The sequence below is a fragment of the Oncorhynchus mykiss genome, chromosome 20, assembly GCF_013265735.2.
Source record: "Oncorhynchus mykiss isolate Arlee chromosome 20, USDA_OmykA_1.1, whole genome shotgun sequence".
NCBI classification, from domain to species: Eukaryota; Metazoa; Chordata; class Actinopteri; order Salmoniformes; family Salmonidae; genus Oncorhynchus; species Oncorhynchus mykiss.
This window is the reverse complement of record NC_048584.1, coordinates 36436784-36463181: the sequence shown is the minus strand read 5'-3', so window position 1 is coordinate 36463181 and position 26398 is coordinate 36436784. Positions and strand designations below refer to the sequence as shown.

Below are 26398 nucleotides of genomic sequence, written 5' to 3'. Positions count from 1 at the left end.
GTTTCTTTATTTGATTGTGGGGTATTGCCTACGGCCCAGTACATCACTGGGGCTAAGCTGCTTGCCATCCAGGATCTCTATACCAGGCGGTGTCAGAGGAAGGCCCTAAAAGTTGTCAAAGACTCCAGCCACCCAAGTCATAGACTGTTCTCTCTGCAACCGCATGGCTAGCGGTACTGGAGCGCCAAGTCTAGGACCAAAAGGCTTCTAAACAGATTTTACCCCCAAGCCATAAGACTCCTGAACAGGTAATCAAATGGCTACCCAGACTATTTGCATTGAGTCCTGCCACCCCCCACCCACCAACCCCTCTGCTGCTACTTTCTGTTTATCATATATACATAGTAACTTTAACAATACCTACATGTACAGGTGAAGTCGGAAGTTTACATTGTTCAAGTTCAAACAGGTGCCATTAATACAGGTAACGAGTGGAGGACAGAGGAGCCTCTTAAAGAAGAAGTTACAGGTCTGTGAGAGCCAGAAATCTTGCTTGTTTGTAGGTGACCAAATACTTATTTTCCACCATAATTTGCAAATAAATTCATAAAAAAATCCTACAATGTGATTTTCTGGATTTTTTTTCTCATTTTGTCTGTCATAGTTGAAGTGTGCCTATGATGAAAATTACAGGCCTCTCATCTTTTTAAGTGGGAGAACTTGCACAATTGGTGGCTGACTAAATACGTTTTTGCCCCACTGTACACACACACACACACACACACACACACACACACACACACACAGGCAATCCCTCAACTGTCAATTTCAGAATGTCACTTACTTGAAGACGGGCTGTGTAGGGGCTGTGTTGGGGTTTGACGTATAGGGGGGCCCAGTGGTATAGGGAGGTCCTGTGACCCCCTCTTTAGGACTGAAGAGCTGGCTGGTGGGACTGGTAGATCTGGAGGAGGAAGAGGAGGAGGCTGTGTCTGTCTTGCCTCCTGGAGAGAAAGAGATAATTATTATTCTAAAATCAACACCCCAATTAGAATTTGGACCAAAATAATTGACAGCGTAATCCCACCAATAGGAAGTGAGGTTTGGGGGCCCCTCTTCAAACTGGACATCCAATTGAAGCCCTACATGCAGAATTATGTTGTAAAATTTTACAAGACCAAAGAAATACACCAACTAATGCATGCAGGTCAGAATTAGGGATTCCCAGCGGTAATGAAATATACAAAAATATATAATTAAAATTGTGTCTAGGGTTGCAAAGGGTTGGTAACTTTCCGCTAAATTTACAGAAATGTTACATGGGCAGGTAAGCCCGGGAATTTGGGGAATTTTACATCGATTTTTGTGGGATACACATAAGGCAATTCTAGGTCTTGTGGCATATTTTGGTTAAACTATCCCCAATTCAATGTAACTGCAACCACAGTGCATGTGCAGTGCACTCTGAAGATCTTGCACACTAAATGAGATGCTATTGAGCCCACACTACTACACTGTCTGAGCCAAGGACTACAAGCTTTCTGGTAAGTTTTGATTAAAAAAATATATTTTATATGTATTTAACTAGGAAAGTCAGTTAAGAACAAATTATTATTTTCAATGATGGCCTAGGAACAGTGGGTTAACTGCCTTGTTCAGGGGCAGAACGACAATACCTGGTGGGGTGAATATATTTTATATGACATACATTATTTTTTGTTAGCTAGTAAATAGTAGCCTACAGCAAAGTGTGTTTAAATCATTTCTAACTTGTTAACAATTTCTGCTCGTTAGTTTTTGCTACCGTGTGGGTTTTAGCTTGCTTGAGCTTGCTAATTGAGGAGTGTTAATTCACCTGTTTCCATACATGTTTCATTTTAAGACATGAGTCTTACAAAGGAGTTGTTTAATCTCATTGCTTAACAATTTATCTGTACATGGAATTGTATTTCGTTTTTTTTTTTTACTCATTTCTTTCTAATCTTTACAGGAGATATTTCACTGCAGCTAATGTAGAAGGAAAATCTGTTTACATTTGCAAATACTGTGCCAAATCATATGTGAAGAATGCAACAAAGATGCAGAATCATCTGGCCAAGTGCATAAAGTTCCCTCGGCGCTCACAACAAGCAACCTCTGACATAAGTCCCTCTAATTCTATTCAAGGTGAAAATGATGAATCAGACACCTCATCGATAGCAACAGCTCATGGTCCTCCTGGGATCAGAAGTATTTTTGACTCAATGGAGGAACGTAGTCAGAGAAATGCTGAGGAATGTCATGCTCGAGCTGTGTATGCAACTGGTTCACCTCTGATGCTCACAGGCAATGTGTATTGGAAAAGATTTCTGAATATTCTTCACCCAGCATACACCCCTCCAACCACACATGCTTTATCTATTCATTTGCTGGATGCATAGTTCAAGTGAAGTTCAAGCAAATCATAGAGAAAGCAGATTGTATTGCAATCATCTCTGATGGGTGGTCGAACCTTCGTGGGCAAGGAATAATTCACTACATCATCTCCACCCCTCAACCAATATTCTACAAGAGCACAGCCACAAGGGACAACATACACACTGATCTCTACATTGCAGATGAGCTGAAGGCAGTCAATGACCTTGGACCACAGAAGGTATTTGTACTGGTGACAGACAATGCTGCGAACATGAAGGCTGCTTGGTCTAAAGTGGAGGAGTCCTACCCTCACATCACACCCATTGGCTGTGCTGCTCATGCATTGAATCTGCTCCTCAAGGACATCATGGCACTGAAAACAATGGATACACTCTACAAGAGAGCCAAGGAAATGGTTAGGTACGGGAAGGGTCATCAAGCAATAGCAGCAAGCTACCTCACCAAGCAAAGTGAGAAGAATAAGAGCACCACATTGAAGCTGCCCAGCAACACCAGTTGGGGTGGTATTGTCTTCATGTTTGACAGTCTCCTGGAGGGGAAGGAGTCTCTCCAAGAAATGGCCATATCACAGTCTGCCGATATGGACAGCCCCATCAAGAGGATCCTCCTGGATGATGTATTCTGGAAGAGAGTGGTAAGCAGCCTGAAACTCCTGAAACATATAGCAGTAGCCATTGCACGGATTGAGGGAGACAATGCCATCCTGTCTGATGTTCAGACTCTGCTTGAATATGTAAGAGAAGAAATCCATACTGCCCTGCCCCCTTCACTGTCGCTCCAAGCAGAGGAAACTGCAGTGCTGAAATACATCAATAAGCGTGAAGACTTCTACCTGAAGCCCATACACGCATACATGTAGGACCCCAAGTATGCTGGCAAGAGCATCCTGTCTGTGTCTGGTGCAGAGATCAACAAGGCCTATGGTGTAATCACTACTGTCTCGCCACCTTGGCCTGGATGAGGTTAAGGTTCTTGGCAGTCTGGCGAAGTACACTTCCAAGCATGGGCTTTGGGATGGAGACGCAATATGGCAGTTGTGCCAACATATCTCATCAGCCACCTGGTGGAAGGGACTTCGTGCATCTGAGGCTATTTCCCCTGTTGCTTCCATCATCCTCCAAATCCCACCAACATCATCCGCCTCAGAGCGCAACTGGTCCTTGTTTGGGAACACACACACCAAAGCACGCAACAGGCTGACCAATACAAGGGTTGAAAAATGGGTGGCGATCCAGGCAAATTTGAGGCTTTTTGAGTCTGACAACGAGCCATCTTCAACAAGGTTGGAACATGACAGTGAAGATGAGGCCTCAGAGTCTGACGTTCAAGAGGTGGACATTGAGGAGGTCCAGGGAGAAGACATGGAAGCCTGAGAGGAAGACAACCAAAGCTTTAGTTTCCTGACTATCATTTTACAGATGCATGTTGAAAACATTTTTGGGAGATGTGATGGATCATTGGGGGATCATTCAATATTCCCTTTTGTTGTTCAGTGAAATCATCCCATGTGAAGAGTCAACTCATTGAATTAAAGTTAAATTCGTAACTAAATTGCTTTTTATTTCTATTGGAAGGATTTAATAATTTGCAATTATGTTATATGTTAATTATAACTTATGATGAGGTAAAAGGTTTATGTTTCTGTCTCCATATGATATGGTAAATATATCCAATGCAAAAAACATCTACATTCAAATGGTATTAATATTAATTTGCATATATTCCCATTAATTCCCATATATTCCCATTAATTCCCACGGAAAGTTTCCACCACTGAATGTGCAACCCTAATTGTGGCTATACTTGAAATGAATTCTCCATTTTAAAAGCACTTCAAACCCAAGAGCTGAGTCCAGAAACGAGGCCTCTCAGTCAGCTGGTGTTGGACCTAACCAACCAAGCAGACACCAGCACTGCTTCAAAAGAAATCATTCAAATAAATAAAATTGTGACCCAATCAAAGGACTCCTATTTACAACATTGGAAAAAACGAAACAAAATCCAAAAGCCGACTAAATTGCTATCTGGCCCTAAACAGAGAATATGAATTGGCTGATCATCTCTACTCTGTCAGAGATACGAAGCGGAGACATATCCTTACCAAGTACAGGCTGAGTGACCAACAATTGGCAATAGAAACCAGCAGACATAAAGACATGGCTACCCAAAGAGGAGCGTGTAGGTGGTCACTTCGCGACAAGGGAGGTAGAGATAGAAATCACACTTTCTCCTTTACTGTGAGAAATATTACTCAACAACAGATAAATTGTTTGCAGAAATTACTACATTTATTCCAAGTTTTATGTTATTAAACCCAGAGGAAAAACAAAAAAAGACTTATGGGTGAAAGAGCAATGGCTCCTTTTGTAGATAAAATATTTATTTGCCTGCCATAGCCTGACAATGAATGATAATAAGCAGTAACTTACTTATTATTAGTATTATTGTTATTACTATTAATATCATTGAATATTATTCCAATAATATGGGTGATGGTAACAGTTGTAGTTTAATGATGGTGGTGATGGTGGTAGTAGAAGTAATGATTATGGTAGTTGCAGTGCTCATGTAATGTTGAGGATGACAGTTATAACTTCATTATAGTTTTAGTAGGTAGAGATATTACAGGTAGAAATGCTTCAAGTGGTAATGGTAGTAGGAGGGATCGTTGTAGTATTAGTGTTATTGACACCGGAGGGGATGGCTGGCGGTTTACGGGCTGTGCTATTTAAAAATATTTGTTTTTTTTGCTCTCCGTTAGAGACTATCCTACCAACGGGACATAAAAAAAACTTGAATATCTTATGTTTCACCGAGTCGTGGCTGAACGACGACACGTGTAATACACAGTTGGCTGGGTTTTCCGTGCATCGGCAGGACAGAGCAGCTACGTCTGGTGAGACAAGGGGTGGGGGTATGTATCTATTTGTCAATGACAGCTGGTGCATGATGTATTTTAAACAGGAAAACAAGACTTTTAAACAGGTCAACACTCATAAGGCCGCGGGGCCAGACGGATTACCAGGATGTGTACTCAGAACTAGTGTCTTCACTGACATTTTCAAACTCTCCCTTATTGAGTCTGTAATACCTACATGTTTCAAGCAGACCACCATAGTCACTGTGCCCAAGAAAGCGAAGGCAACCTGCCTAAAACACTACAGCCCCGTGGAACTCACGTCGGTAGCCATGAAGTGCATTGAAAGGCTGGTCATGGCTCACATTAACACCATCATCCCGGAATCCCTAGACCCACTCCGATTCGCATATTGCCCCAACAGATCCACAGATGACGCAATCTCAATTGCACTCCACACTGCCCTTTCCCACCTGGACAAAAGGAACACCTATGCGAGAATGCTGTTCATTGACTACAGCTCAGCGTTCAACAGTGCCCACAAAGCTCATCACTAAGATAAGGACTCTGGGAGTAAACACCTCCCTCTGCAACTGGATCCTGGACTTCCTGATGGGCCGCCCCCAGCTGGTAAGGGTAGGTAACAACATCTGCCAGGCTGATCCTCAACACAGGGGCCCCTCGGTGGTGCATGCATAGTTCCCTCCTGTACTCCCTGTTCACCCACGACTGCGTGGCCAAGCACGACTGCAACACCATCATTAAGTTTGCCGACAACACAACAGATGTAGGTCTGATCACCAACAACTATGAGACAGCCTATAAGGAGGAGGTCATAGACCTGGCAGTGTGGTGCCAGGACAACAATGTGAGCAAGACAATCGAGCTGATCGTGGGCTACAGGGAAAGGAGGGCCGAACGCCCCATCGACGGGGCTGTAGTGGAGCGGGTCGAGAGTTCCTTCCTCTATCATTATTTACTAGCAATTTATATTATTATTATTATTATTATATACATTATTTTATTACAATGTATATTGGCAATATTGACGCAATGTTTTTCATGCCAATAAAGCAGCTTGAATTTGAATGTGAGAAAGGGAATATGGATGTGAATTAGAAGAGGTGTGAAAGGGAATATGGATGTGAATTAGAAGAGGTGTGAAAGGGAATATGGATGTGAATTAGAAGAGGTGTGAAAGGGAATATGGATGTGAATTAGAAGAGGTGTGAAAGGGAATATGGATGCGAATTAGGAGGGGTGTGAAAGGGAATATGGATGAGAATTAGGAGGGGTGTGAAAAGGAATATGGATGAGAATTAGGAAGGGTGTGAAAAGGAATATGGATGAGAATTAGGAGGGGTGTGAAAAGGAATTTGGATGAGAATTAGGAAGGGTGTAATAGGGAATATGGAGGAGAATTAGGAGGGGTGTGCTAGCGAATATGGATGAGAATTAGGAAGGGTGTGAAAGGGAAATTAGGAAGACAATGGTTAATAGACTATAGTGTTAGCTACATGCAGTTGAGGAGGGGAAGGGGGGATAACCAGGTCCTACGTCAAGTGGGTGAGTTACAAATTGTACCCTATTCCCTATATAGGGCCCATGTCAAACGTAGTGCACTAAATAGGGAATAGGATGCCATTTGGGACTCAAAAGGTCCTAGGTACAGAAACTCACCTGTAGAGAGCTGTGTAGGGGAGACCCTCCCTGAGCTTCCTTTAAAACTGCTGTGGGAGCCATACTTATTCATCAACTCAATGAACTCCCGCCTAGAGGACAGACAGACAGACAGACAGACAGACAGAGTCAACTTCCTCAGAGAAACAGTACAGTAGAGCTCTGTCTCCCTCCCATGGTCACACACAGACATTGATTCCAAGTGACATCTGACAGGAGCAGACCCATTAAAAGTGTCTTCTTTGTTAGTAGTTGAGATTAGGATTATTTGAGCTAGATCAGGGTGCTAATCCGGTTTAATCTCGAGGTAAAGAGTCTACTGTGTTATGTGTTCAGGTAAAAAGTCCTAAGTATGTCTTAGAAAAAAGGATTGACCTCTTGGCCCCAACTGTCTGGTCTGGGAATCAGTCTGACATTTATAGGGTTAGGGTTATACTGTACAGTGGGCTCCAAAAGTATTGGGACAATTATGTTTTTTTGTGATTTTAGTTCTCTACTCCAGCATTTTGGATTTGAAATAATATAATGACGATGAGGTTAACGTGCAGACTGACAGCTTTAATTTGAGGGTATTTTCATGCATGTCGGGTGAAGGGTTTAGAATTGACAGCACTGTAGAGGAGCAAAAGTATTGGGACAAATTCCCTTGCATATTAAAGTAGTAAAAAGTTAGGTATTTGGTCCCATATTCATAACACATCAAGTTTGTGACTCTACAAATTGGTTAAATGCCTTTGCTGTTTGTTTTGGTTGCGTTTCAGATGATTTTGTGCCCAATAGAAATGAATGGTAAATAATGTAATGTGTCATTTTTGAGTCATTTTTATTGGGAATAAGAATAGAATATATTTCTAAATATATTTCTACATTAGGATGCTGGATGCTACCATGTCTACGGATAACCCTAAAAAAATTGTGAATAATGATGAGTGAGAAAGTTAGACGCACAAATATCATATTCCCCAAAAATGCTAACCTCCTCTATTATTGTATTGGTGAGAGGTTAGCATGTCTTGGTGGTATGATATAAAATGCTAACTTCCCCAGTTATTGTATTGGTGAGAGGTTAGCATGTCTTGGGGGTATGATATAAAATGCTAACTTCCCCAGTTATTGTAATGGTGAGAGGTTAGCATGTCTTGAGGACCTGATATTTGTGCATTTATAACTTTCTCACTCATCATTATCCACGATTCATTCAGGATTATCCGTAATCATGGTAGCATCCACATGAATGTAGAAGTGTTTAGAAACATATTCTATACTTATTCCCAATAAAAATGACTCCAAAATTACACACTACATTTTATTTACCATTAATTTCTATTGGGCACAAAATACTCTGAAACACAACCAGAACAAACAGCTGATGAAAGACAGATGGACGGACAGACAGTCTTCTTAATATGTCAGCCTGTATCCGTCTGGCTGTCCGTCTGGCTGTCCATCCGTTGAGCCAGTAGTGTGTGACGTGGCTGACAAACAGTGAAAAGCACAGGGGCCAGCAGAGTGCCAGGTCACTTTACGTCAGGCCCGGTGTACAAGACGGGGGTGAGACGTGACAGGAGAGAGAGGACACAGGACAGACGCCTTTCCTCAGCAGTTGGGAGGACTAGAGTCCCAGAGGATATTTGGGAAGTGTTTAAATGTACCCAGTTTTCAAATGAAGCCCTCCCTGATTGGCAGATGAGTGTATACCCTGATTAGAAGTAGCTGTTGCTCATCGGTTGCTCACTTGTGTTCCCTGAGAATGTGGTTTGAATTAAAAAGATGTGTACCTACACACCGAAGAAGGCTTCAAGCTGAAACGTCTCTCTCTAGTTCAGAGCAGCGCTGCTTTCAGATCAAGTCTTGATTTAGTATTTATTAGGATCCCCATTAGGATTAACATAATTAACACAATAACATAACACATCAATACATCACATTAGACATTATTACTCTAATATGTACAATATAAATAACATTTACAATATAAAATGTACAATACTACAATATTACTGTGTGTGTGTGTGTGTGTGTGTGTGTGTGTGTGTGTGTGTGTGTGTGTGTGTGTGTGTGTGTGTGTGTGTGTGTGTGGTGTGTCTCTTCATAGTCCATGTTATGCCATGAGGTGATTTATCCTACTTTTTCTTTTTACAGATTTTACTGTTCACTTGAGTTACTTGATGTGGAAGAGAGTTCCATGTAGTCATGGCTCTATGCAGTACTGTGTGTTTCCCAGTGTCTGCTCTGGACTTGGGGACTGTGAAGAGACCCCTGGTGGCATGTATTGTGGGGTATGTATGGGTGTCTGATCTGTGTGCTCGTTGTTTGAACAGACAGCTTGGTGCTGTCAACATGTCAATACCTCTCACAAAGACCAGTAGTGATGCAGTCAATCTCCTCTCTTCTTTGAGCCAGGAGAGATTGACATGAATGTCATTGATGTTAGCTCTCTGTGTACATTTAAGGGCCAGCTGTGTTTCTCTGTTCAGGGCCACTGTAATTTGTCCTTCTTTGTGGCACTTGACCATTTGACTGGGCAGTAATCCAGGTGTGATAAAACTAGGGCCTGTAGGACTTGTTGAGTTGATTGTTATGTGAAAAAAGTAGAGCAGCGTTTTATCAAGGACACGGTCTTCTCCCCATCTTGTGCCAGGTCACACTCAAACCAGTGCTCCTGGCACCTACTACTATACCCCGTTCAAAGGCATTTAAATATGTTATCTTTCCCATTCACCATCTGAATGGCACACATACACAATTCATGTCTCAATTGTCTCAAGGCTTAAAAATCATTCTTTAACTTGTCTCCTCTCCTTCATTTACACTAATTAAAGTTCATTTAACAGGTAACATCAATAATGGATCATAGCTTTCATTTGGATTCACCTGGTCAGGCTGTCAGAGAGAGCAGATGTTCCTAGTATTTTGTACACTCAGTGAATACTTTGAAGTATGCTGGAAAATGTGTTGAACGTACGCCATCCACACACAGGGGTTAACTGGGGTTGTGTTACTTCATGTTTCTACCATGACAGACGGCTTCCTGTGCTGACTGAGGTCAGAAGGAAACACCCTCACAGCTATGAATGAGTGTTCTTTCTCTGTCCTCTAATAAGCAGTTTTCTGAAATCTGCACATTTGAACCAGCCAGGCCTCAAACACTGTTACACAACACTCAACCTATCTTCCCTAAAGCTTCCCCAAGGCTCTCTGTTTCTGACACCCTATTCCCTATATAGTGCACTACTTTAGACCAGGACCCTATTCCCTATATAGTGCACTACTTTCGACCAGGACCCTATTCCCTATATAGTGCACTACTTTCGACCAGGGCTCCTGATATACATGATATATAATACAGTATTATTATATTACATTATTAGAATGGGGTCCATTTCGGACACCGCTTCCATTTCTGAGTGAACACAACCCAAAGTCCTTCATGTTCTTACTGTAGTAATCAGTTGTATTTATCAAAAGCAAATCAAGGATTCTTTAACCACTCAGCTCCTAACAGTATGTACCCTTGTTCAGTGACAACAACGTAGTGCACACTACCACACGTAGGCTGCACACAAACGTTCGTAGCCTTTGTCTAATAGCGACGGGGGAATAAATCGATACCGTTTCATATTGCAATATTTGACTCCCAAGTATCGTTTTGGAAATAAATAAATAAATAAAATATGTACAGTTCCAGTCAAACATGTGGGAGAACGCCAAGAGTGTGCAGAGCTGTCATCAAGGCAAAGGGTGGCTACTTTGAAGAGGTCTTCACTATTATTCTACAATGTAGAAAATAGTAAAAAATAAAGAAAAACCCTGGAATGAGTGGGTGTGTGCAAACATTTGACTGGTACTATACAGTATATAATATATAATAATCATATACCAAATCAAACAACACCGAGAATGGCAAAACTTCTGATGAAATACATAAAATACACGTAAAAGGGCAATTCCTCCACTTTTCAACTTCCTAGTCATTATCTGCAGCACCATAACAGGGTCTATATTATGTGAAAACAGCCTATTTTCTATGATCTGTGGTTAAGAAGAGAAGAAGAAAGGTCCTAAAAAATGATTTTCTATGATCTGTGGTTAAAAAGAGAAGAAGAAAGGTCCTAAAAAATGATTTTCTATGATCTGTGGTTAAGAAGAGAAGAAGAAAGGTCCTACAAAATGATTTTCTATGATCTGTGGTTAAGAAGAGAAGAAGAAAGGTCCTAAAAAATGATTTTCTATGATCTGTGGTTAAAAAGAGAAGAAGAAAGGTCCTAAAAAAGGATTTTCTATGATCTGTGGTTAAAAAGAGAAGAAGAAAGGTCCTACAAAATGATTTTCTATGATCTGTGGTTAAAAAGAGAAGAAGAAAGGTCCTACAAAATGATTTTCTATGATCTGTGGTTAAAAAGAGAAGAAGAAAGGTCCTACAAAATGATTTTCTATGATCTGTGGTTAAAAAGAGAAGAAGAAAGGTCCTACAAAATGATTTTCTATGATCTGTGGTTAAAAAGAGAAGAAGAAAGGTCCTACAAAATGATTTTCTATGATCTGTGGTTAAAAAGAGAAGAAGAAAGGTCCTAAAAAAGGATTTTCTATGATCTGTGGTTAAAAAGAGAAGAAGAAAGGTCCTACAAAATGATTTTCTATGATCTGTGGTTAAAAAGAGAAGAAGAAAGGTCCTACAAAATGATTTTCTATGATCTGTGGTTAAAAAGAGAAGAAGAAAGGTCATACAAAATTATTTTATATGATCTGTGGTTAAAAAGAGAAGAAGAAAGGTCCTACAAAATGATTTTCTATGATCTGTGGTTAAAAAGAGAAGAAGAAAGGTCCTAAAAAATGATTTTCTATGATCTGTGGTTAAAAAGAGAAGAAGAAAGGTCCTACAAAATGATTTTCTATGATCTGTGGTTAAAAAGAGAAGAAGAAAGGTCCTACAAAATGATTTTCTATGATCTGTGGTTAAAAAGAGAAGAAGAAAGGTCCTACAAAATGATTTTCTATGATCTGTGGTTAAAAAGAGAAGAAGAAAGGTCCTACAAAATGATTTTCTATGATCTGTGGTTAAAAAGAGAAGAAGAAAGGTCCTACAAAATGATTTTCTATGATCTGTGGTTAAAAAGAGAAGAAGAAAGGTCCTACAAAATGATTTTCTATGATCTGTGGTTAAAAAGAGAAGAAGAAAGGTCCTAAAAAAGGATTTTCTATGATCTGTGGTTAAAAAGAGAAGAAGAAAGGTCCTACAAAATGATTTTCTATGATCTGTGGTTAAAAAGAGAAGAAGAAAGGTCCTACAAAATGATTTTCTATGATCTGTGGTTAAAAAGAGAAGAAGAAAGGTCATACAAAATTATTTTATATGATCTGTGGTTAAAAAGAGAAGAAGAAAGGTCCTACAAAATGATTTTCTATGATCTGTGGTTAAAAAGAGAAGAAGAAAGGTCCTAAAAAATGATTTTCTATGATCTGTGGTTAAAAAGAGAAGAAGAAAGGTCCTACAAAATGATTTTCTATGATCTGTGGTTAAAAAGAGAAGAAGAAAGGTCCTACAAAATGATTTTCTATGATCTGTGGTTAAAAAGAGAAGAAGAAAGGTCCTACAAAATTATTTTATATGATCTGTGGTTAAAAAGAGAAGAAGAAAGGTCCTAAAAAATGATTTTCTATGATCTGTGGTTAAAAAGAGAAGAAGAAAGGTCCTACAAAATGATTTTCTATGATCTGTGGTTAAAAAGAGAAGAAGAAAGGTCCTACAAAATGATTTTCTATGATCTGTGGTTAAAAAGAGAAGAAGAAAGGTCCTACAAAATGATTTTCTATGATCTGTGGTTAAAAAGAGAAGAAAGGTCCTAAAAAATGATTTTCTATGATCTGTGGTTAAGAAGAGAAGAAGAAAGGTCCTACAAAATGATTTTCTATGATCTGTGGTTAAAAAGAGAAGAAGAAAGGTCCTAAAAAATGTGACCTGACAGGTTAGGATTAAAAGGTAAAAAGAAAAACAGTGATTTTCAAAACCGGCAATGAGTTTCTAGCCAGAGAAAATGTATCTTCTCTCTCCCCACAACACCGCAAACATCAGTGTTTGAAAATCACTGTTTTTAAAGTATCGTCATCGGGCAGAATTTGTTTTACTTTACATTTTTTTTCTATTTTCTATAAAGCGCTGTTTGTTATCACATATGTAGACTCTGGTATTGTGCTGGAGATGAGAGTCTCTGAAAAGTGGTGGAATTTCCTTTTAAATAAAGTCAGGCTTGGCTACCTGCTTTCATCGTCCCTGGCAACCATCAGAGACATGTGATTGGAGGCTGACGCTGACCGGAGGATATCCACCGCCCTATAGGACCACAGGAGAGAGGAGAGCAGTTTTAACACTACACCCGGGTTCAGGAAATTATATGTCACAAATGGCACCCTATTCCCTTTATAGTGCACTACTTTTGACCAGGGCCCATAGGGAATAGGGTGCACTACTTATGTCCAGGGCCCATAGGGAATAGGGTGCACTACTTTAGACCAGGGCCCATAGGGAATAGGGTGCACTACTTATGACCAGGGCCCATAGGGAATAGGGTGCACTACTTTAGACCAGGGCCCATAGGGGATAGGGTGCACTACTTTAGACCAGGGCCCATAGCGAATAGGGTGCACTACTTTAGACCAGGGCCCATAGGGGATAGGGTGCACTACTTTAGACCAGGGCCCATAAGGAATAGGGTGCACTACTTATGAACAGGGCCCATAGGGAATAGGGTGCAGTACTTATGACCAGGGCCCATAAGGAATAGGGTGCACTACTTTAGACCAGGGCCCATAGGGGATAGGGTGCACTACTTATGACCAGGGCCCATAGCGAATAGGGTGCACTACTTTAGACCAGGGCCCATAGCGAATAGGGTGCACTACTTTAGACCAGGGCCCATAGGGAATAGGGTGCACTACTTATGACCAGGGCCCATAGCGAATAGGGTGCACTACTTTAGACCAGGGCCCATAGCGAATAGGGTGCACTACTTTAGACCAGGGCCCATAGGGGATAGGGTGCACTACTTTAGACCAGGGCCCATAGGGGATAGGGTGCACTACTTATGACCAGGGCTCATAGCGAATAGGGTGCACTACTTTAGACCAGGGCCCATAGGGGATAGGGTGCACTACTTTTGACCAGGGCCCATAGGGGATAGGGTGCCATTTGAGATACACAGAAAATGGTGATGGAACTGGCATAACACCTTCAGTCATCGTCACCTCTAGAGGTCGACCTCTAGTCACCTCTATGTAGAAAACTGTTTGTTTTTTAATTCAATGTGTGGCATTCAAGTATTACTCCTGAGTTGAAACACAAACACCAATGTAACATACTTTGCATAGCATCATTCACATGGCTAACGAATGATTAACAAACAACTAAACTCACATGACCTAATTATGTCCTAGTCTACCACTGTGCACCAATGACCTACCTCTCGTTGGTTACTCCTCCTAAACTCATATTATTGACTTCCAAAATGAGGTCGCCCGTTCTAAGCCTCCCTGGAACACACAAATACACAGAGACAGAGAGAGATAACGAGAGAGAGAACGAGAGACAGTGAAAGAGAGAGAGAGAACGAGAGAGAATGAAAGAGAGAGAGTGAAAGACGGCGAGAGAGAGAGAGAGAGACGGCGAGAGAGAGACAGCGAGAGAGAGAGAGTGAAAGAGACAGCGAGAGAGTGAAAGAGACGGCGAGCAAGAGAGAGTGAAAGACGGCGAGAGAGAGAGAGTGAAAGAGACGGCGAGAGAGAGAGAGTGAAAGAGACGGCGAGAGAGAGAGAGGGAAAGAGAAAGCGAGAGAGAGTGAGAGAGAGTGAAAGAGACGGAGAGAGAGAGAGAGAGAGAGAACGAGAGAGAATGAAAGAGTGAAAGAGACAGCGAGAGAGAGAGAGTGAAAGAGACGGCGAGAGAGAGAGAAAGAGAAAGCGAGAGAGAGCGAGAGCGAGAAAGAGAAAGCGAGAGAGAGCGAGAGAGAGAGAGAGAAAGAGTGAAAGAGACGGCGAGAGAGAGAGAGAGAGAAAGAGAAAGCGAGCGAGAGAGAAAAAGCGAGAGAGAGCGAGAGAGAGAGAGAGAGAAAGAGACAGCGAGAGAGAGAGAGAGTTAAAGAGACAGAGAGACAGCGAGAGAGAGGGAAAGAGAGCAAGAGAGAATAAAAGAGAGAGTGCGAGCGAGAGAATGAGAGAATGAAAGAGACAGCGAGAGAGAGAATGAGAGAAAGTGACAGCGAGAGAGAGAATGAGAGAAAGAGACAGCGAGAGAGAGAGAGTGAAAGAGACAGAGAGCGAGAGCGAGGGAAAGAGAGCGAAAGAGGGAAAGAGAGCGAGAGAGGAAAATAAAGAGAAGAAAAAGAGAGCATTTTGCCATCATCATCTGTAATAGAGGTTATTTATCAACATACTAAATTAGCCAAAAACAACAACAATCAGAAAGTAACGTACCATCCTGAGCAGCCAGCCCTCCCGGTAACACCCGCTTGATGAAGATCCCAAACTCCTCACGTGTCTGCTCTCTGTAGCCACCGATGATCTTCACCCCTGGATGAGGAACAAGAGACAAAAGCAACACCTTATATGAACCCCAGTAGATAAAGGTTATAGGGGAAATCTATTAAGCAGAAAACACATTTTAGAGCAATTGAGAGGTGCAGTATCGGAGCTGCCACTATTTAGGATGTTGCGGTGCGTTAGCTCACTGCACAGCTCTTTTTGCGGAGGGAAATGTCGCCCTTCGACTTGCTATAATAATCATTCGTTACTAGGGCCAAGAGTTTTTCCTTGACTACATAATCTGACCAGGGAAACCTCTGGGCCCCAGTTATAGCTGATTAAAACATATATAGACTATAGCTACATCCATTCATAATGCATATTACATTAGAGGTCAAGATGTATACTGACCCAGTCCTTTCTTGCAGTCGCAGAACTCCAGTCTCTCAATGGCCCGGTTGATGCCGTGAGGCCCCATGACGGTCCTGGAACACACAAATACCTTCTCGGTCACGTCACCCCAACGTTTACCCATTTAACTAATAAATATTATTTTAAACCCTCGTGGATGGAAAGGAAAGAAGGCTCATGACGGATAGAGGAAGAGAATGGAAGAGATAAAGGAAGATAGAAAGAGACCTCTCACAGCCACATGGTTCATCGGATGAGCTTTCATCTCCGGTCTCAAGATGTAATTGAATCATTGTCCAAAGGATTTCGTTAGAATAGGTTCCCAGAGCCACACCAATATGTTCCATAACCAGCTGTGGACTGGCTTTACAGACGAGTTGAAATGTGTCAGGAGCCGCCGCGAGTGAGTGTAGGGCGTGTGGTCTACGGAGCCACCAAAGTGTCTGGCAAGTGTGTGAGGCGAGTGTGTGGTCTACGGAGCCACCAAAGTGTCTGGCAAGTGTGAGGCGAGTGTGTGAGGCGAGTGTGTGTGTAGGGAGTGTGTGGTCTACGGAGCCACCAAAGTGTCTGGCGAGTGTGTGAGGCGAGTGTGTGAGGCGAGTGTGGTATTCCAGAGCGGCTGCAGGTGTGTGTGGAGAGTTTGTGTCGGTGCGTTCTGAGTATATGTGGGGTCAGAAGCAGCCGCCAGACACAAACTGACAGGGTTTCAGCATCAGGGGAAAAACAAAAACACACCGTCTCATCTCTTCACAGGGACTTTGACTGGCAGCATCACATCAGCTCAGGCTGTCCAGACCAATCTCCCTATGAGCCATTCACAGCATTAAAATGCTTCATATGACAGTAATAACCAAGGACTTACCCAATCTGAAAAGAAGATTTGTTGTTGAGAATTAATGCCATTATGCTGGACGTGAACATTGTATGAGGACGGTCAAAAGGTTTTCCAGGCCACATCATGTGATCAGGAGAAACTCTTGGCCTTAATTGTGTGTGTGTGTGTGTGTGTGTGTGTGTGTGTGGTGTGTGGTGTGTGTGTGTGTATTTGTGTGGTGTGTGTGTGTGGTGTGTGTGTGGGTGTGTGTGGGTGTGTGGTGTGTGTGTGGGTGTGTGTGTGTGTAGTGTGTGTGGTGTGTGTGTGTGTGTAGTGTGTGTGGTGTGTGTGTGTGTGTGTGTGTGTGTGTGTGTGTGTGTGTGTGTGTGTGTGTGTGTGTGTGTGTCGTGTGTGTGTGTGTGTGTGTGTGTTGCATGCTGCGTCACCGATGGGAGTAAATGGTTTACAGCAGCAAAGAGCTTTTAGATCTTTTCAATTATGAAAAAAAGTAATTACAGTCTAAACAGGTGCATTAGGTATTGGAAAACACTGCTGCCAATCTGCAGACCTGGGAGGACAGGACAGGGCTGGGAGGTAATCCTCTGGACAAACAGACAGATACAGGAAGAAACAGAGGACATAGCGTTGGGTTCAAACTAGGGCATTGGATGACTACAGTCAATACAATTCATTTCAAATGTAGTGTACGCACATCCAATAACTTGCAAGTGCTGTGTATAAAAATACACAGTACTTATACCCAAACACTGATACCCAAACACTGATACATGCTCTGGCACAATAAACTACGGGAGCATTATATTTGACAGTCAATACAACAGTACATCTGTGGTCCAGACAGTGTGGCTACATGCTGTTTACGTTCTCCATGTACTGCGGTTCCAACTATTGTCTTGACTTGAAAGCTTTCAGAAGACTTCCTATCAGATGAGCATTCATTGGGGCTTTCTTTTTCCAACAGCTGCTTGACCTCTGCGTTTAACCTATTGCCCTTCAGCTTGTGCTATGTACCCAGCACCTGTTCCGTATATTTGGCGGCCAGACCTTTCACTAATTTGTGCTTTACTTGGATGACATTGGTCATGAAAAGAAACCACTTTTTTTTACACCACAGGTACTGTACCAGAATCAAGATCCACGAACTTATAGGTTGTTGTGTTCATCAAATATCTCTTGTATATCTGTATTGTGTCTGGACTTTCATTAAATGTGAAGACTGTATTTTATTGAATCAATGCTCTATGTGCAATTGAATTATGCGATTAAACTAATCATGTAACTTTAAATAACTAGGAAGTTGGGGCACCACGTAAAAATGTAATTTACAGTGCATTGCGAAAGTATTCGGCCCCCTTGAACTTTGCGACCTTTTGCCACATTTCAGGCTTCAAACATAAAGATATAAAACTGTATTGTTTTGTGAAGAATCAACAACAAGTGGGACACAATCATGAAGTGGAACAACATTTATTGGATATTTCAAACTTTTTTAACAAATCAAAAACTGAAAAATTGGGCGTGCAAAATTATTCAGCCCCTTTACTTTCAGTGCAGCAAACTCTCTCCAGAAGTTCAGTGAGGATCTCTGAATGATCCAATGTTGACCTAAATGACTAATGATGATAAATACAATCCACCTGTGTGTAATCAAGTCTCCGTATAAATGCACCTGCACTGTGATAGTCTCAGAGGTCCGTTAAAAGCGCAGAGAGCATCATGAAGAACAAGGAACACACCAGGCAGGTCCGAGATACTGTTGTGAAGAAGTTTAAAGCCGGATTTGGATACAAAGAGATTTCCCAAGCTTTAAACACCCCAAGGAGCACTGTGCAAGCGATAATATTGAAATGGAAGGAGTATCAGACCACTGCAAATCTACCAAGACCTGGCCGTCCCTCTAAACTTTCAGCTCATACAAGGAGAAGACTGATCAGAGATGCAGCCAAGAGGCCCATGATCACTCTGGATGAACTGCAGAGATCTACAGCTGAGGTGGGAGACTCTGTCCAATGATCCAAAACATAAAGCAAAATCTACAATGGAATGGTTCAAAAATAAACATATCCAGGTGTTAGAATGGCCAAGTCAAAGTCCAGACCTGAATCCAATCGAGAATCTGTGGAAAGAACTGAAAACTGCTGTTAACAAATGCTCTCCATCCAACCTCACTGAGCTCGAGCTGTTTTGCAAGGAGGAATGGGAAAAAATTTCAGTCTCTCAATGTGCAAAACTGATAGACATACCCAAAGCGACTTACAGCTGTAATCGCAGCAAAAGGTGGCGCTACAAAGTATTAACTTAAGGGGGCTGAATAATTTTGCACGCCCAATTTTTCAGTTTTTTATTTGTTAAAAAAGTTTGAAATATCCAATAAATGTCGTTCCACTTCATGATTGTGTCCCACTTGTTGTTGATTCTTCACAAAAAAATACAGTTTTATATCTTTATGTTTGAAGCCTGAAATGTGGCGAAAGGTCGCAAAGTTCAAGGGGGCCGAATACTTTCGCAAGGCACTGTATATAGTGTCAAACTCCCAAATATAACTCTTCAGATATTTTCATATCTAATCAAAACAGTCGCTCATTAATGAATTATTATTATTAATTCATCAGTTCATTACTGAATGTCGCAAACACTTGGATATCTGTACGAATCCTAGCCTAAATCATGAATCGGCGATATATAAATTGGCTTAATTATTTATTTACTAAGTAACTAAATAATCACACAGAATTACATGAACAAACAGTAGACATTTGGGTTACTACATAATGCAAAGAAAAAGTTCCTAGCTGACGATACCGATATGAAGGCTTGGTAGACAAAGGAAAGGGGTGGGGACTGAGAAAGAGTGGGAAAGACAAAATGGATTCACTACACACAGTTGATAATTATATTAATTGAAATGCTAATAATTTACACATGAACGGCCGCTCATTCGAGAATAATTGCAATGTATATATTTATGCCTGTATGTCGTTGTTGTCTTCTCTGTTGGAATCGCCGGTCCGTCTGCTGGAGAGTCAGATCATCAGAGAGTCTTTGGTTAACTTTCCCAGAAGTCACAATGTCCTTTGTGGTTGTAGCTTTCTCCGCGGCTCTGGATAGTGTCTGTTGTAATGGATACGTCAGGTCTACAGATGGTCATTGCATAGAATAGATGCTTCCACAGTTCTCGCTATTCTTGTACTAGATTTACGTAATTTCCAGCTGCAGCTTAGTAATTATACATCTAAGGTTTGCTCTTATTCTTTAGTGATCGATAGTCTCAGAGTTTAACAATTTCCAGCCGAGTAGTCACAACTACAGCTGTATGGTCTCCGCGGCCTATAGAATTGTAGCCATTCCAACGTGAGACATTCTCTGACTTAATATACATTTTGAAGGAAGTGGGTTTTATACTCTGTGGAAGAAGGGGTGGTTCTATAATGCCTAATGTGATGTCTGGGCTCACAAGGGTGTGACCATTGACTAGTTAACACTTTATAACTAAACAAGTATCTCCTATAGAAGGACAACATGACATTACATCTTCTCACAAATAGTTTCATATTCAATCATATATCTTACACAACATTCAAATAGAAAACTAATAACTGAGAAATGTACACATCCAAAGCTACCGTTATTCTGTGCTACTGTCCTTCCTGATGTCCCAAAATAAAACACCTTCGACAGGATTGTACCTTAAATACCCACGGACCATTCCCACATTCTCAAAAATATAAATATTGTTTAATCCTCCAATATGGGGGAATTAGGAGTTGTCATGATTGGCCTGCTTTGGTTAGGTTACCGTGGACCACAATCCTACGGAGAGATCTCTCACACCCACCAGAGGGGAAGAGATCGAGAGGTATGGAGATGGGGGCAAAATTCCTTTGTTCTCTCACTATGGTGAACCGGCCTCAGAACATTAACAAGCAATAAATGGACTTTGGGACAATAGGTTTCGTCAGCCACAATGGTGGAAATGGCAATAGATGGAATATGAAAATGAATGGGGCGGCAGGTAGCTTAGTGGTTAGAATGTAGGGGTGGCAGGTAGCCTAGTGGTTAGAATGTAGGGCTGGCAGGTAGCCTAGTGGTTAGAATGTAGGGGTGGCAGGTAGCCTAGTGGTTAGAATGTAGGGGTGGCAGGTAGCCTAGTGGTTAGAGCGTTGGGACAGTAACCGAAAGGTTAGATTGAATCCCCGAGCTGACAAGGTAAAAATCTGTCATTCTACACCTGTTGCACTGTTCCTAGGCCATCATTGTAATTAAGAATTTGTCCTTAACTGACTTGCCTAGTTAAATATAAAATTAATGTTATTTTTGTTGTGATATTAAAAGTTAAAGGACAATGTTATAACAAATACATTGTAACTTTAAGAGTTTTCCTAGTATGTGCCTGATGTTTGCATATTGTAGGTTGTGTGGAAAATGTCCAGATCAAAGAGAATGTTTTTCTAAAGATGAAATGTGAAGTTATTTGTCTAAATTGGATCTGAGTAAAATCCTCATAACTTGGTACGCCCAGAGAACTGCCCTAAAGGCGAAAATGCCCATTCCTGACCCGAGGGTATAAAACCTGTGAGTTAAGAATTAACATATAGCCTAGACTGTGTGTTTGTGTATCTTATATTAGCATTTGTAGCTTGTTTGCAAATAAATAATCAACTCAATTGGTGTGGGGGGGATTTATTTGGCGAGACTCGGGTTTGAGCAGATTCCTGGATTATGCGACGTTCAGAATGAGACTGAGAATGGACTAATTAGCGACTGTTATAAAATCGATATTCTGATATTCTTTTGAGTTAATTTGGGAAATAGAAACTCAATAAAGCTAAAAACTTTCCCATGGTGCCACAGGTTAATAATTGCCTTATTCATTTAATCATGTAATTATAAACCGTTAATCAATCGACGAGCAACACATTAATCAATACATCACGACAGAGTTGAACAAAGAGAAGCTCTTTGTTCCATAGGTTTCTTTCCTCTCTCTTTCTTCTTGACCAGGGGGAAGAGAGTCTCTGCCAGGAATTTATGACTTGTTGTTAAGTCTTAACACTTGGTGGGAGAAAGAGAGTGAGAGAGAGCGAGAGGGGGAAGCCATGATATACACACCAAAGGGCCATATGACATCTGCTACATGTGCTGACTATTCAAAACATGAACTGGTCTATAAAAAAAATATGTAAAAAAATATCACCTGGTCAGACCATTACTCCAGTTCCAGTTGTCTGATAGGTACTGTTTGGCGTAGCACAGAGAATTTTTGACCAACCTTAACTTGGTGATACTTCCTCAAAGTTCATGTCTAGTTTCAGGGGGTTTGTTTGAATTTAGAAAACGCGCCATTATTAAATGTAATTAATTTTTTGCTCCATGAAGTAATCCGACCATTTGTACGACGCCATCTTGTCTATTTAAAATCTTCCCTCATTATTGAGACAGGTGGGTGTCATGCTCAAAGTGCTGCATGTCATGATGATGTCTCAATCAACGAGAGAAGAAATAGACAAGATGGCGTCGTACACATTGTCGGATTACTTCATTAAGCAAAAAACGTATTTCATTTCATAACGGAGCATTAGACAACTAGACATGGACGTTTAGAAGACATCGGTTGTCTTGCAAGTCGAGAATTGAGGAAGTATCACCAAGTTAAGGTTGGTTGAAAATTCTCTGTGCTACGCCAAACAGTACCTAACCTGTAACGGCTAATGTAGCGTCACTTTTGCCTGTTACAAACTGCTAGATAATAAATGCCTTGTCATAGCAGACCTACCCACATTTGCTATCCTATAGCTTTCATCATCCAAGACCTTGTCAGTTTATGGACCGATTTAGAGTTGTGGAATGCTTTTACAACAGATCCCTGCTTAACTAAAGCATGTGCATAAATCTTTCATTGATGTCAATGGGAAAATGATATATAAGTACTCAGAAGTTGATGGAGTGTCGGCATGTTCGTCTCTGCCCTGCTCATGACCCTGGAAGTAGCAGAGGAAAAGGGTTCAGCTAGAGGTTAACACTCCAGATTTAGGAAGAGCTGACCTGGTTTCCTGAGTTTCCGTCAGCGGCAGCAACTGATTGGCTGAATACCCAGAGCACCAGGTGGTTGGTGTTGTCAACAAAGCAGCATGACAGAAATATGATGACAAGTTTTCGAACTTCAGGTAGTTTATTTGAGAAGATATATAAAGCGATCTGTGAATTTGAACAACAGCATAACTATACCTATTTCCATCTTGCGTGTCAAAAAACCGAATGACTACTGCTGTACATGCTGCCATTGTTTGGAACAGATTAGATTGTGCTAGAACGAGCAGCCAGCTCATGAACAAAACGAGTGCACCAGAGAGAATGGTCATCACTACTTACCACAGCTACAGAGTCAGAAACCCGTCCTATTTCTACAATTTATTCTTCTTAAAATCTGTATAACACTATGGCTGTGGTAACTAGTGGAAACCAGGGAGAACGCAACAAGCATGCAGATGCAATAAGTGAAAGCATGATCTAACTGGGGATAGCTAGCTAACATATTGTCACAAAGCATGATCTAACTGGGGATAGCTAGCTAACACATTGTCACAAAGCATGATCTTCTAGCCAGGTAACTTTCATTCTGAAATAACTTCATATTTCTGAGTTAATCAGATATTAGTTTAGAAAGAGTTGAAATTGGCATGGAAAGGGGGATACCTAGTCAGTTGTACAACTGAATGCATTCCATTGAAATGTGTCTTCCGCATTTAACCAAAGCCCTCTGAATCAGAGCTAATTATTTATCAAAGGTAGACATGCACATTTGAGCGCCTCAAGGAGGTCCATTTACTTTGTGCTGTTATGATTTATGCTGCAGTTCGCCCTGATAGAAAATACCTGGTAAAACAATCCAAGCAATGTTCACGGAGGCCTGGAGCTGCTGTTGACAGTCACTGAGGGGCAAAGTAACTGAACAGATTGTTTTGAACAATATATTTTTTCAAACAGGAAAATGTACACATTTACTGCACTTTCATTAGCATTTAAAACACAATCCAATCATTTCTATATAATCTATATTTTTCTTTAAATAAAAATATATTCAATTTTTTTTTGTTTTACCCATCGCATATTATTAATTTTGACCAATTACAAGTGGGACTCCGTCCCTAACACCGTAATAGGCATGCCACCTCTGGTTTCCGTTCATGAAGGAATAGAGGGAAGAGGTATTTTCTATGGCTCGTCTCTGCCCTGCTCATGACCCTGGAAGTAGCAGAGGAAAAGGGTTCAACAAGAGGTTAACACTCCAGCTTTAGGAAGAGCTGACCTGGTTTCCTAAGGTTCCTCTCTCTGTCTCTCCTCCCTCATTTCCCCTCCCATATTGTCCTCGTTTCCTCCGTCCTCTACTCTTCCCCATCCCCGTTCACAACAAAAGCCCACATTTCTAAATTTAGCCCAGGAGATTACACTAACCAAGAGACAAATGGCCAAGACAGACTCCGAAGGCTCATAGTAAGATCACTAAACAGCTGTTCCTGTAGCCTACAAAAGGACTATAATGCATTCACCCATATTTGTTTTATATAGCCTACAGTGTCACATACACACTGTTTAACCCTTAACAATCAATAAACACTACAATGGACATTGTAGTGAGTGAGTCATTGTACACTAAAAAAAAAAGTTCTTAAATGGTTCTTCCTCAGCTCTTAATGTTCCTTGCCCGATAAATAACCTTTTGAGTTAACTGTGAGGTTCTTGAGTGGCATCTACAGTTCTTCAGAATTCCTAAAGGTTTTTGTATGTAGTGAAGCCTGCAGATGTGTACCTTTCATAGCACACAGCAAATTGGATAATCCTATAGTTTTTACGGTAATTTATTAGCAGCCTGTGAGTTACTGTAAAAAATAAAATATATATAAATATATAAATTAAGTACAGTATGTTAACGTAAATTGTAAACATAACAGTAATTTACTGTTAAATCAAAGTTTATTCTGAATTTACAGTAACATACTATACTTTTTTTTGGAGTAATTCATGTAATTTACTGTTAAATCAAAGTTTATTCTGAATTTACAGTAACATACTATACTTTTTTTTGGAGTAATTCATGTAATTTACTGCCATAAGAACAACAGGATTTTTTTGTTTTCCAGTGTATGAGTTTCAGGCCACTGTATGAGGGTACAACTAGGCCCTCAAAACAAGGCATTATGAAATATGCATTGTATTTTTTTTTAAATTACATTTTAATTACAACATATTCACTTAGGATCTCACTTGGTAAAGGCAAAAGGACTGGAAATTAAAGAATGCAACAACCACAGTCATGGGTGGTACTGGTAACTCTAGAATTCACTCCAAACGCACCCTGGGAAATATGCAAATAAGCTTAAAACCCTACAGCAGGGCTATTCAATTCCAGTCCTGGAGGATTTTTGTATGGTTCTTCGGACACTAAAATAGTTCCCCTATGGCATTGCTCTCAACAACCCTATTTCGTCCTTTATTTATAAGAATGTAGTGAGTTACTTGCAGAGTATCGACGGTTAGAACAAACATGTAACTGATCACTTAATACGGGCTAATCTGTCTTCCCTTCGTCCTCCTGCTGTGACAGGACTGGCCAGGAGCGGTCACAGGGCTCCAGCTGCTATAGGCCATTTATAAACCTCCATCTATAGGATACACTTCCATCTCCAACTCTACATATGTAGTGTGGCTAAACTCGTACATTACAGCACTGCAAAGAACAGTCAAGTAAACATACACATGAAGGCTTCCTTGTTGCTTCCCCTGCACAAGTCTCTGAGCAACACACACACACACACACACACACACACACGCACGCACCTCCTCCTACTGTAAGGCTCAGAGGTGAAAGGAAGTATAATTTTAGATGCAACAAAATGTAATTTACTGTACATATTTTCACCCTTCAATTTAAGAAAATGACTTAAAAAGAGAAACTAGATTAAGAGTGAAGAGGGTGATTAAGCAAATAGAAGGAAAACAAATTAAAAGAGGGACATACCAGTATAGCAGAGATAGCCCATCGAATCGTTCTGCCTCCTTAGGCAGTAGTGCCATCGCACAGAAAGAGAGACTGAATCACTTTCTCAAACACACACAGACAGGGAGATAAAAACACCCCCCCACACAGACACACACACACAAATATTACGGAGCCATGGGAGATGAGAGCAGTCAGTTGTTTGGAGAGAGATGAGACACTAGCAGTTTAAACAGTTGGGAGAGAGAGATTGAAATCCGCCTCGTCAGAGAGAGAACACGCCTGCCTATCTTTACCACTAATCCCTCCTGATACACGTCCATCACGCACTGCCTGCGCCTCACCTCTCTTTCCACTGTCGCCTGGAGTCAGGGAGACACACACCACACAATCTAAGAAACATACCCACAGTCACACACCCACACCCACACACTCAAACTGACGACGTACCTCTTTCCAATCAGCAATCAGGACGAGACAGAGGGACTGAGAGGGAGAACAGAAAAACAGATAGGTCAAAGTACACATCCATGCAATTACAGCTATTAGGAAGAGAAAGATGGGCAGCACTTTATTTAGATACCCCCGTTCTCCCCAATTAAAGGTGCAACCTCCTGTGCTTAACCCTTACCCCAACCCCAACCCTTACCCTAACCCTTACCCCAACCCTAACCCCAACCCTTACCCTAACCCCAACCCTAACCCCAATCCTAACCCTTAACCCTTAACCCTTACCCCAACCCTAACC

The 26398-nt window shown here is 41.2% G+C and overlaps 1 protein-coding gene across 1 annotated transcript in view; it reads right to left on the bottom strand.

Moving 5' to 3' along the window:
* The window catches only part of LOC110499434 (syntaxin-binding protein 4), a 103701-nt gene extending 77724 nt beyond the window's left edge, over nt 1-25977 (bottom strand). The window contains exons 1-7 of the mRNA XM_036956294.1: nt 25672-25977; nt 15821-15894; nt 15362-15457; nt 14353-14422; nt 13152-13226; nt 6896-6987; nt 785-944 (exon numbers count right to left, since the gene is read on the bottom strand). Of these exons, the coding sequence (XP_036812189.1) occupies nt 785-944; nt 6896-6987; nt 13152-13226; nt 14353-14422; nt 15362-15457; nt 15821-15894; nt 25672-25727 (623 nt within the window). The 5' untranslated portion in view covers nt 25728-25977. The remainder of the gene's footprint in view (nt 1-784; nt 945-6895; nt 6988-13151; nt 13227-14352; nt 14423-15361; nt 15458-15820; nt 15895-25671) is intronic.
* Between the last annotated feature and the right edge of the window lie 421 nt (nt 25978-26398).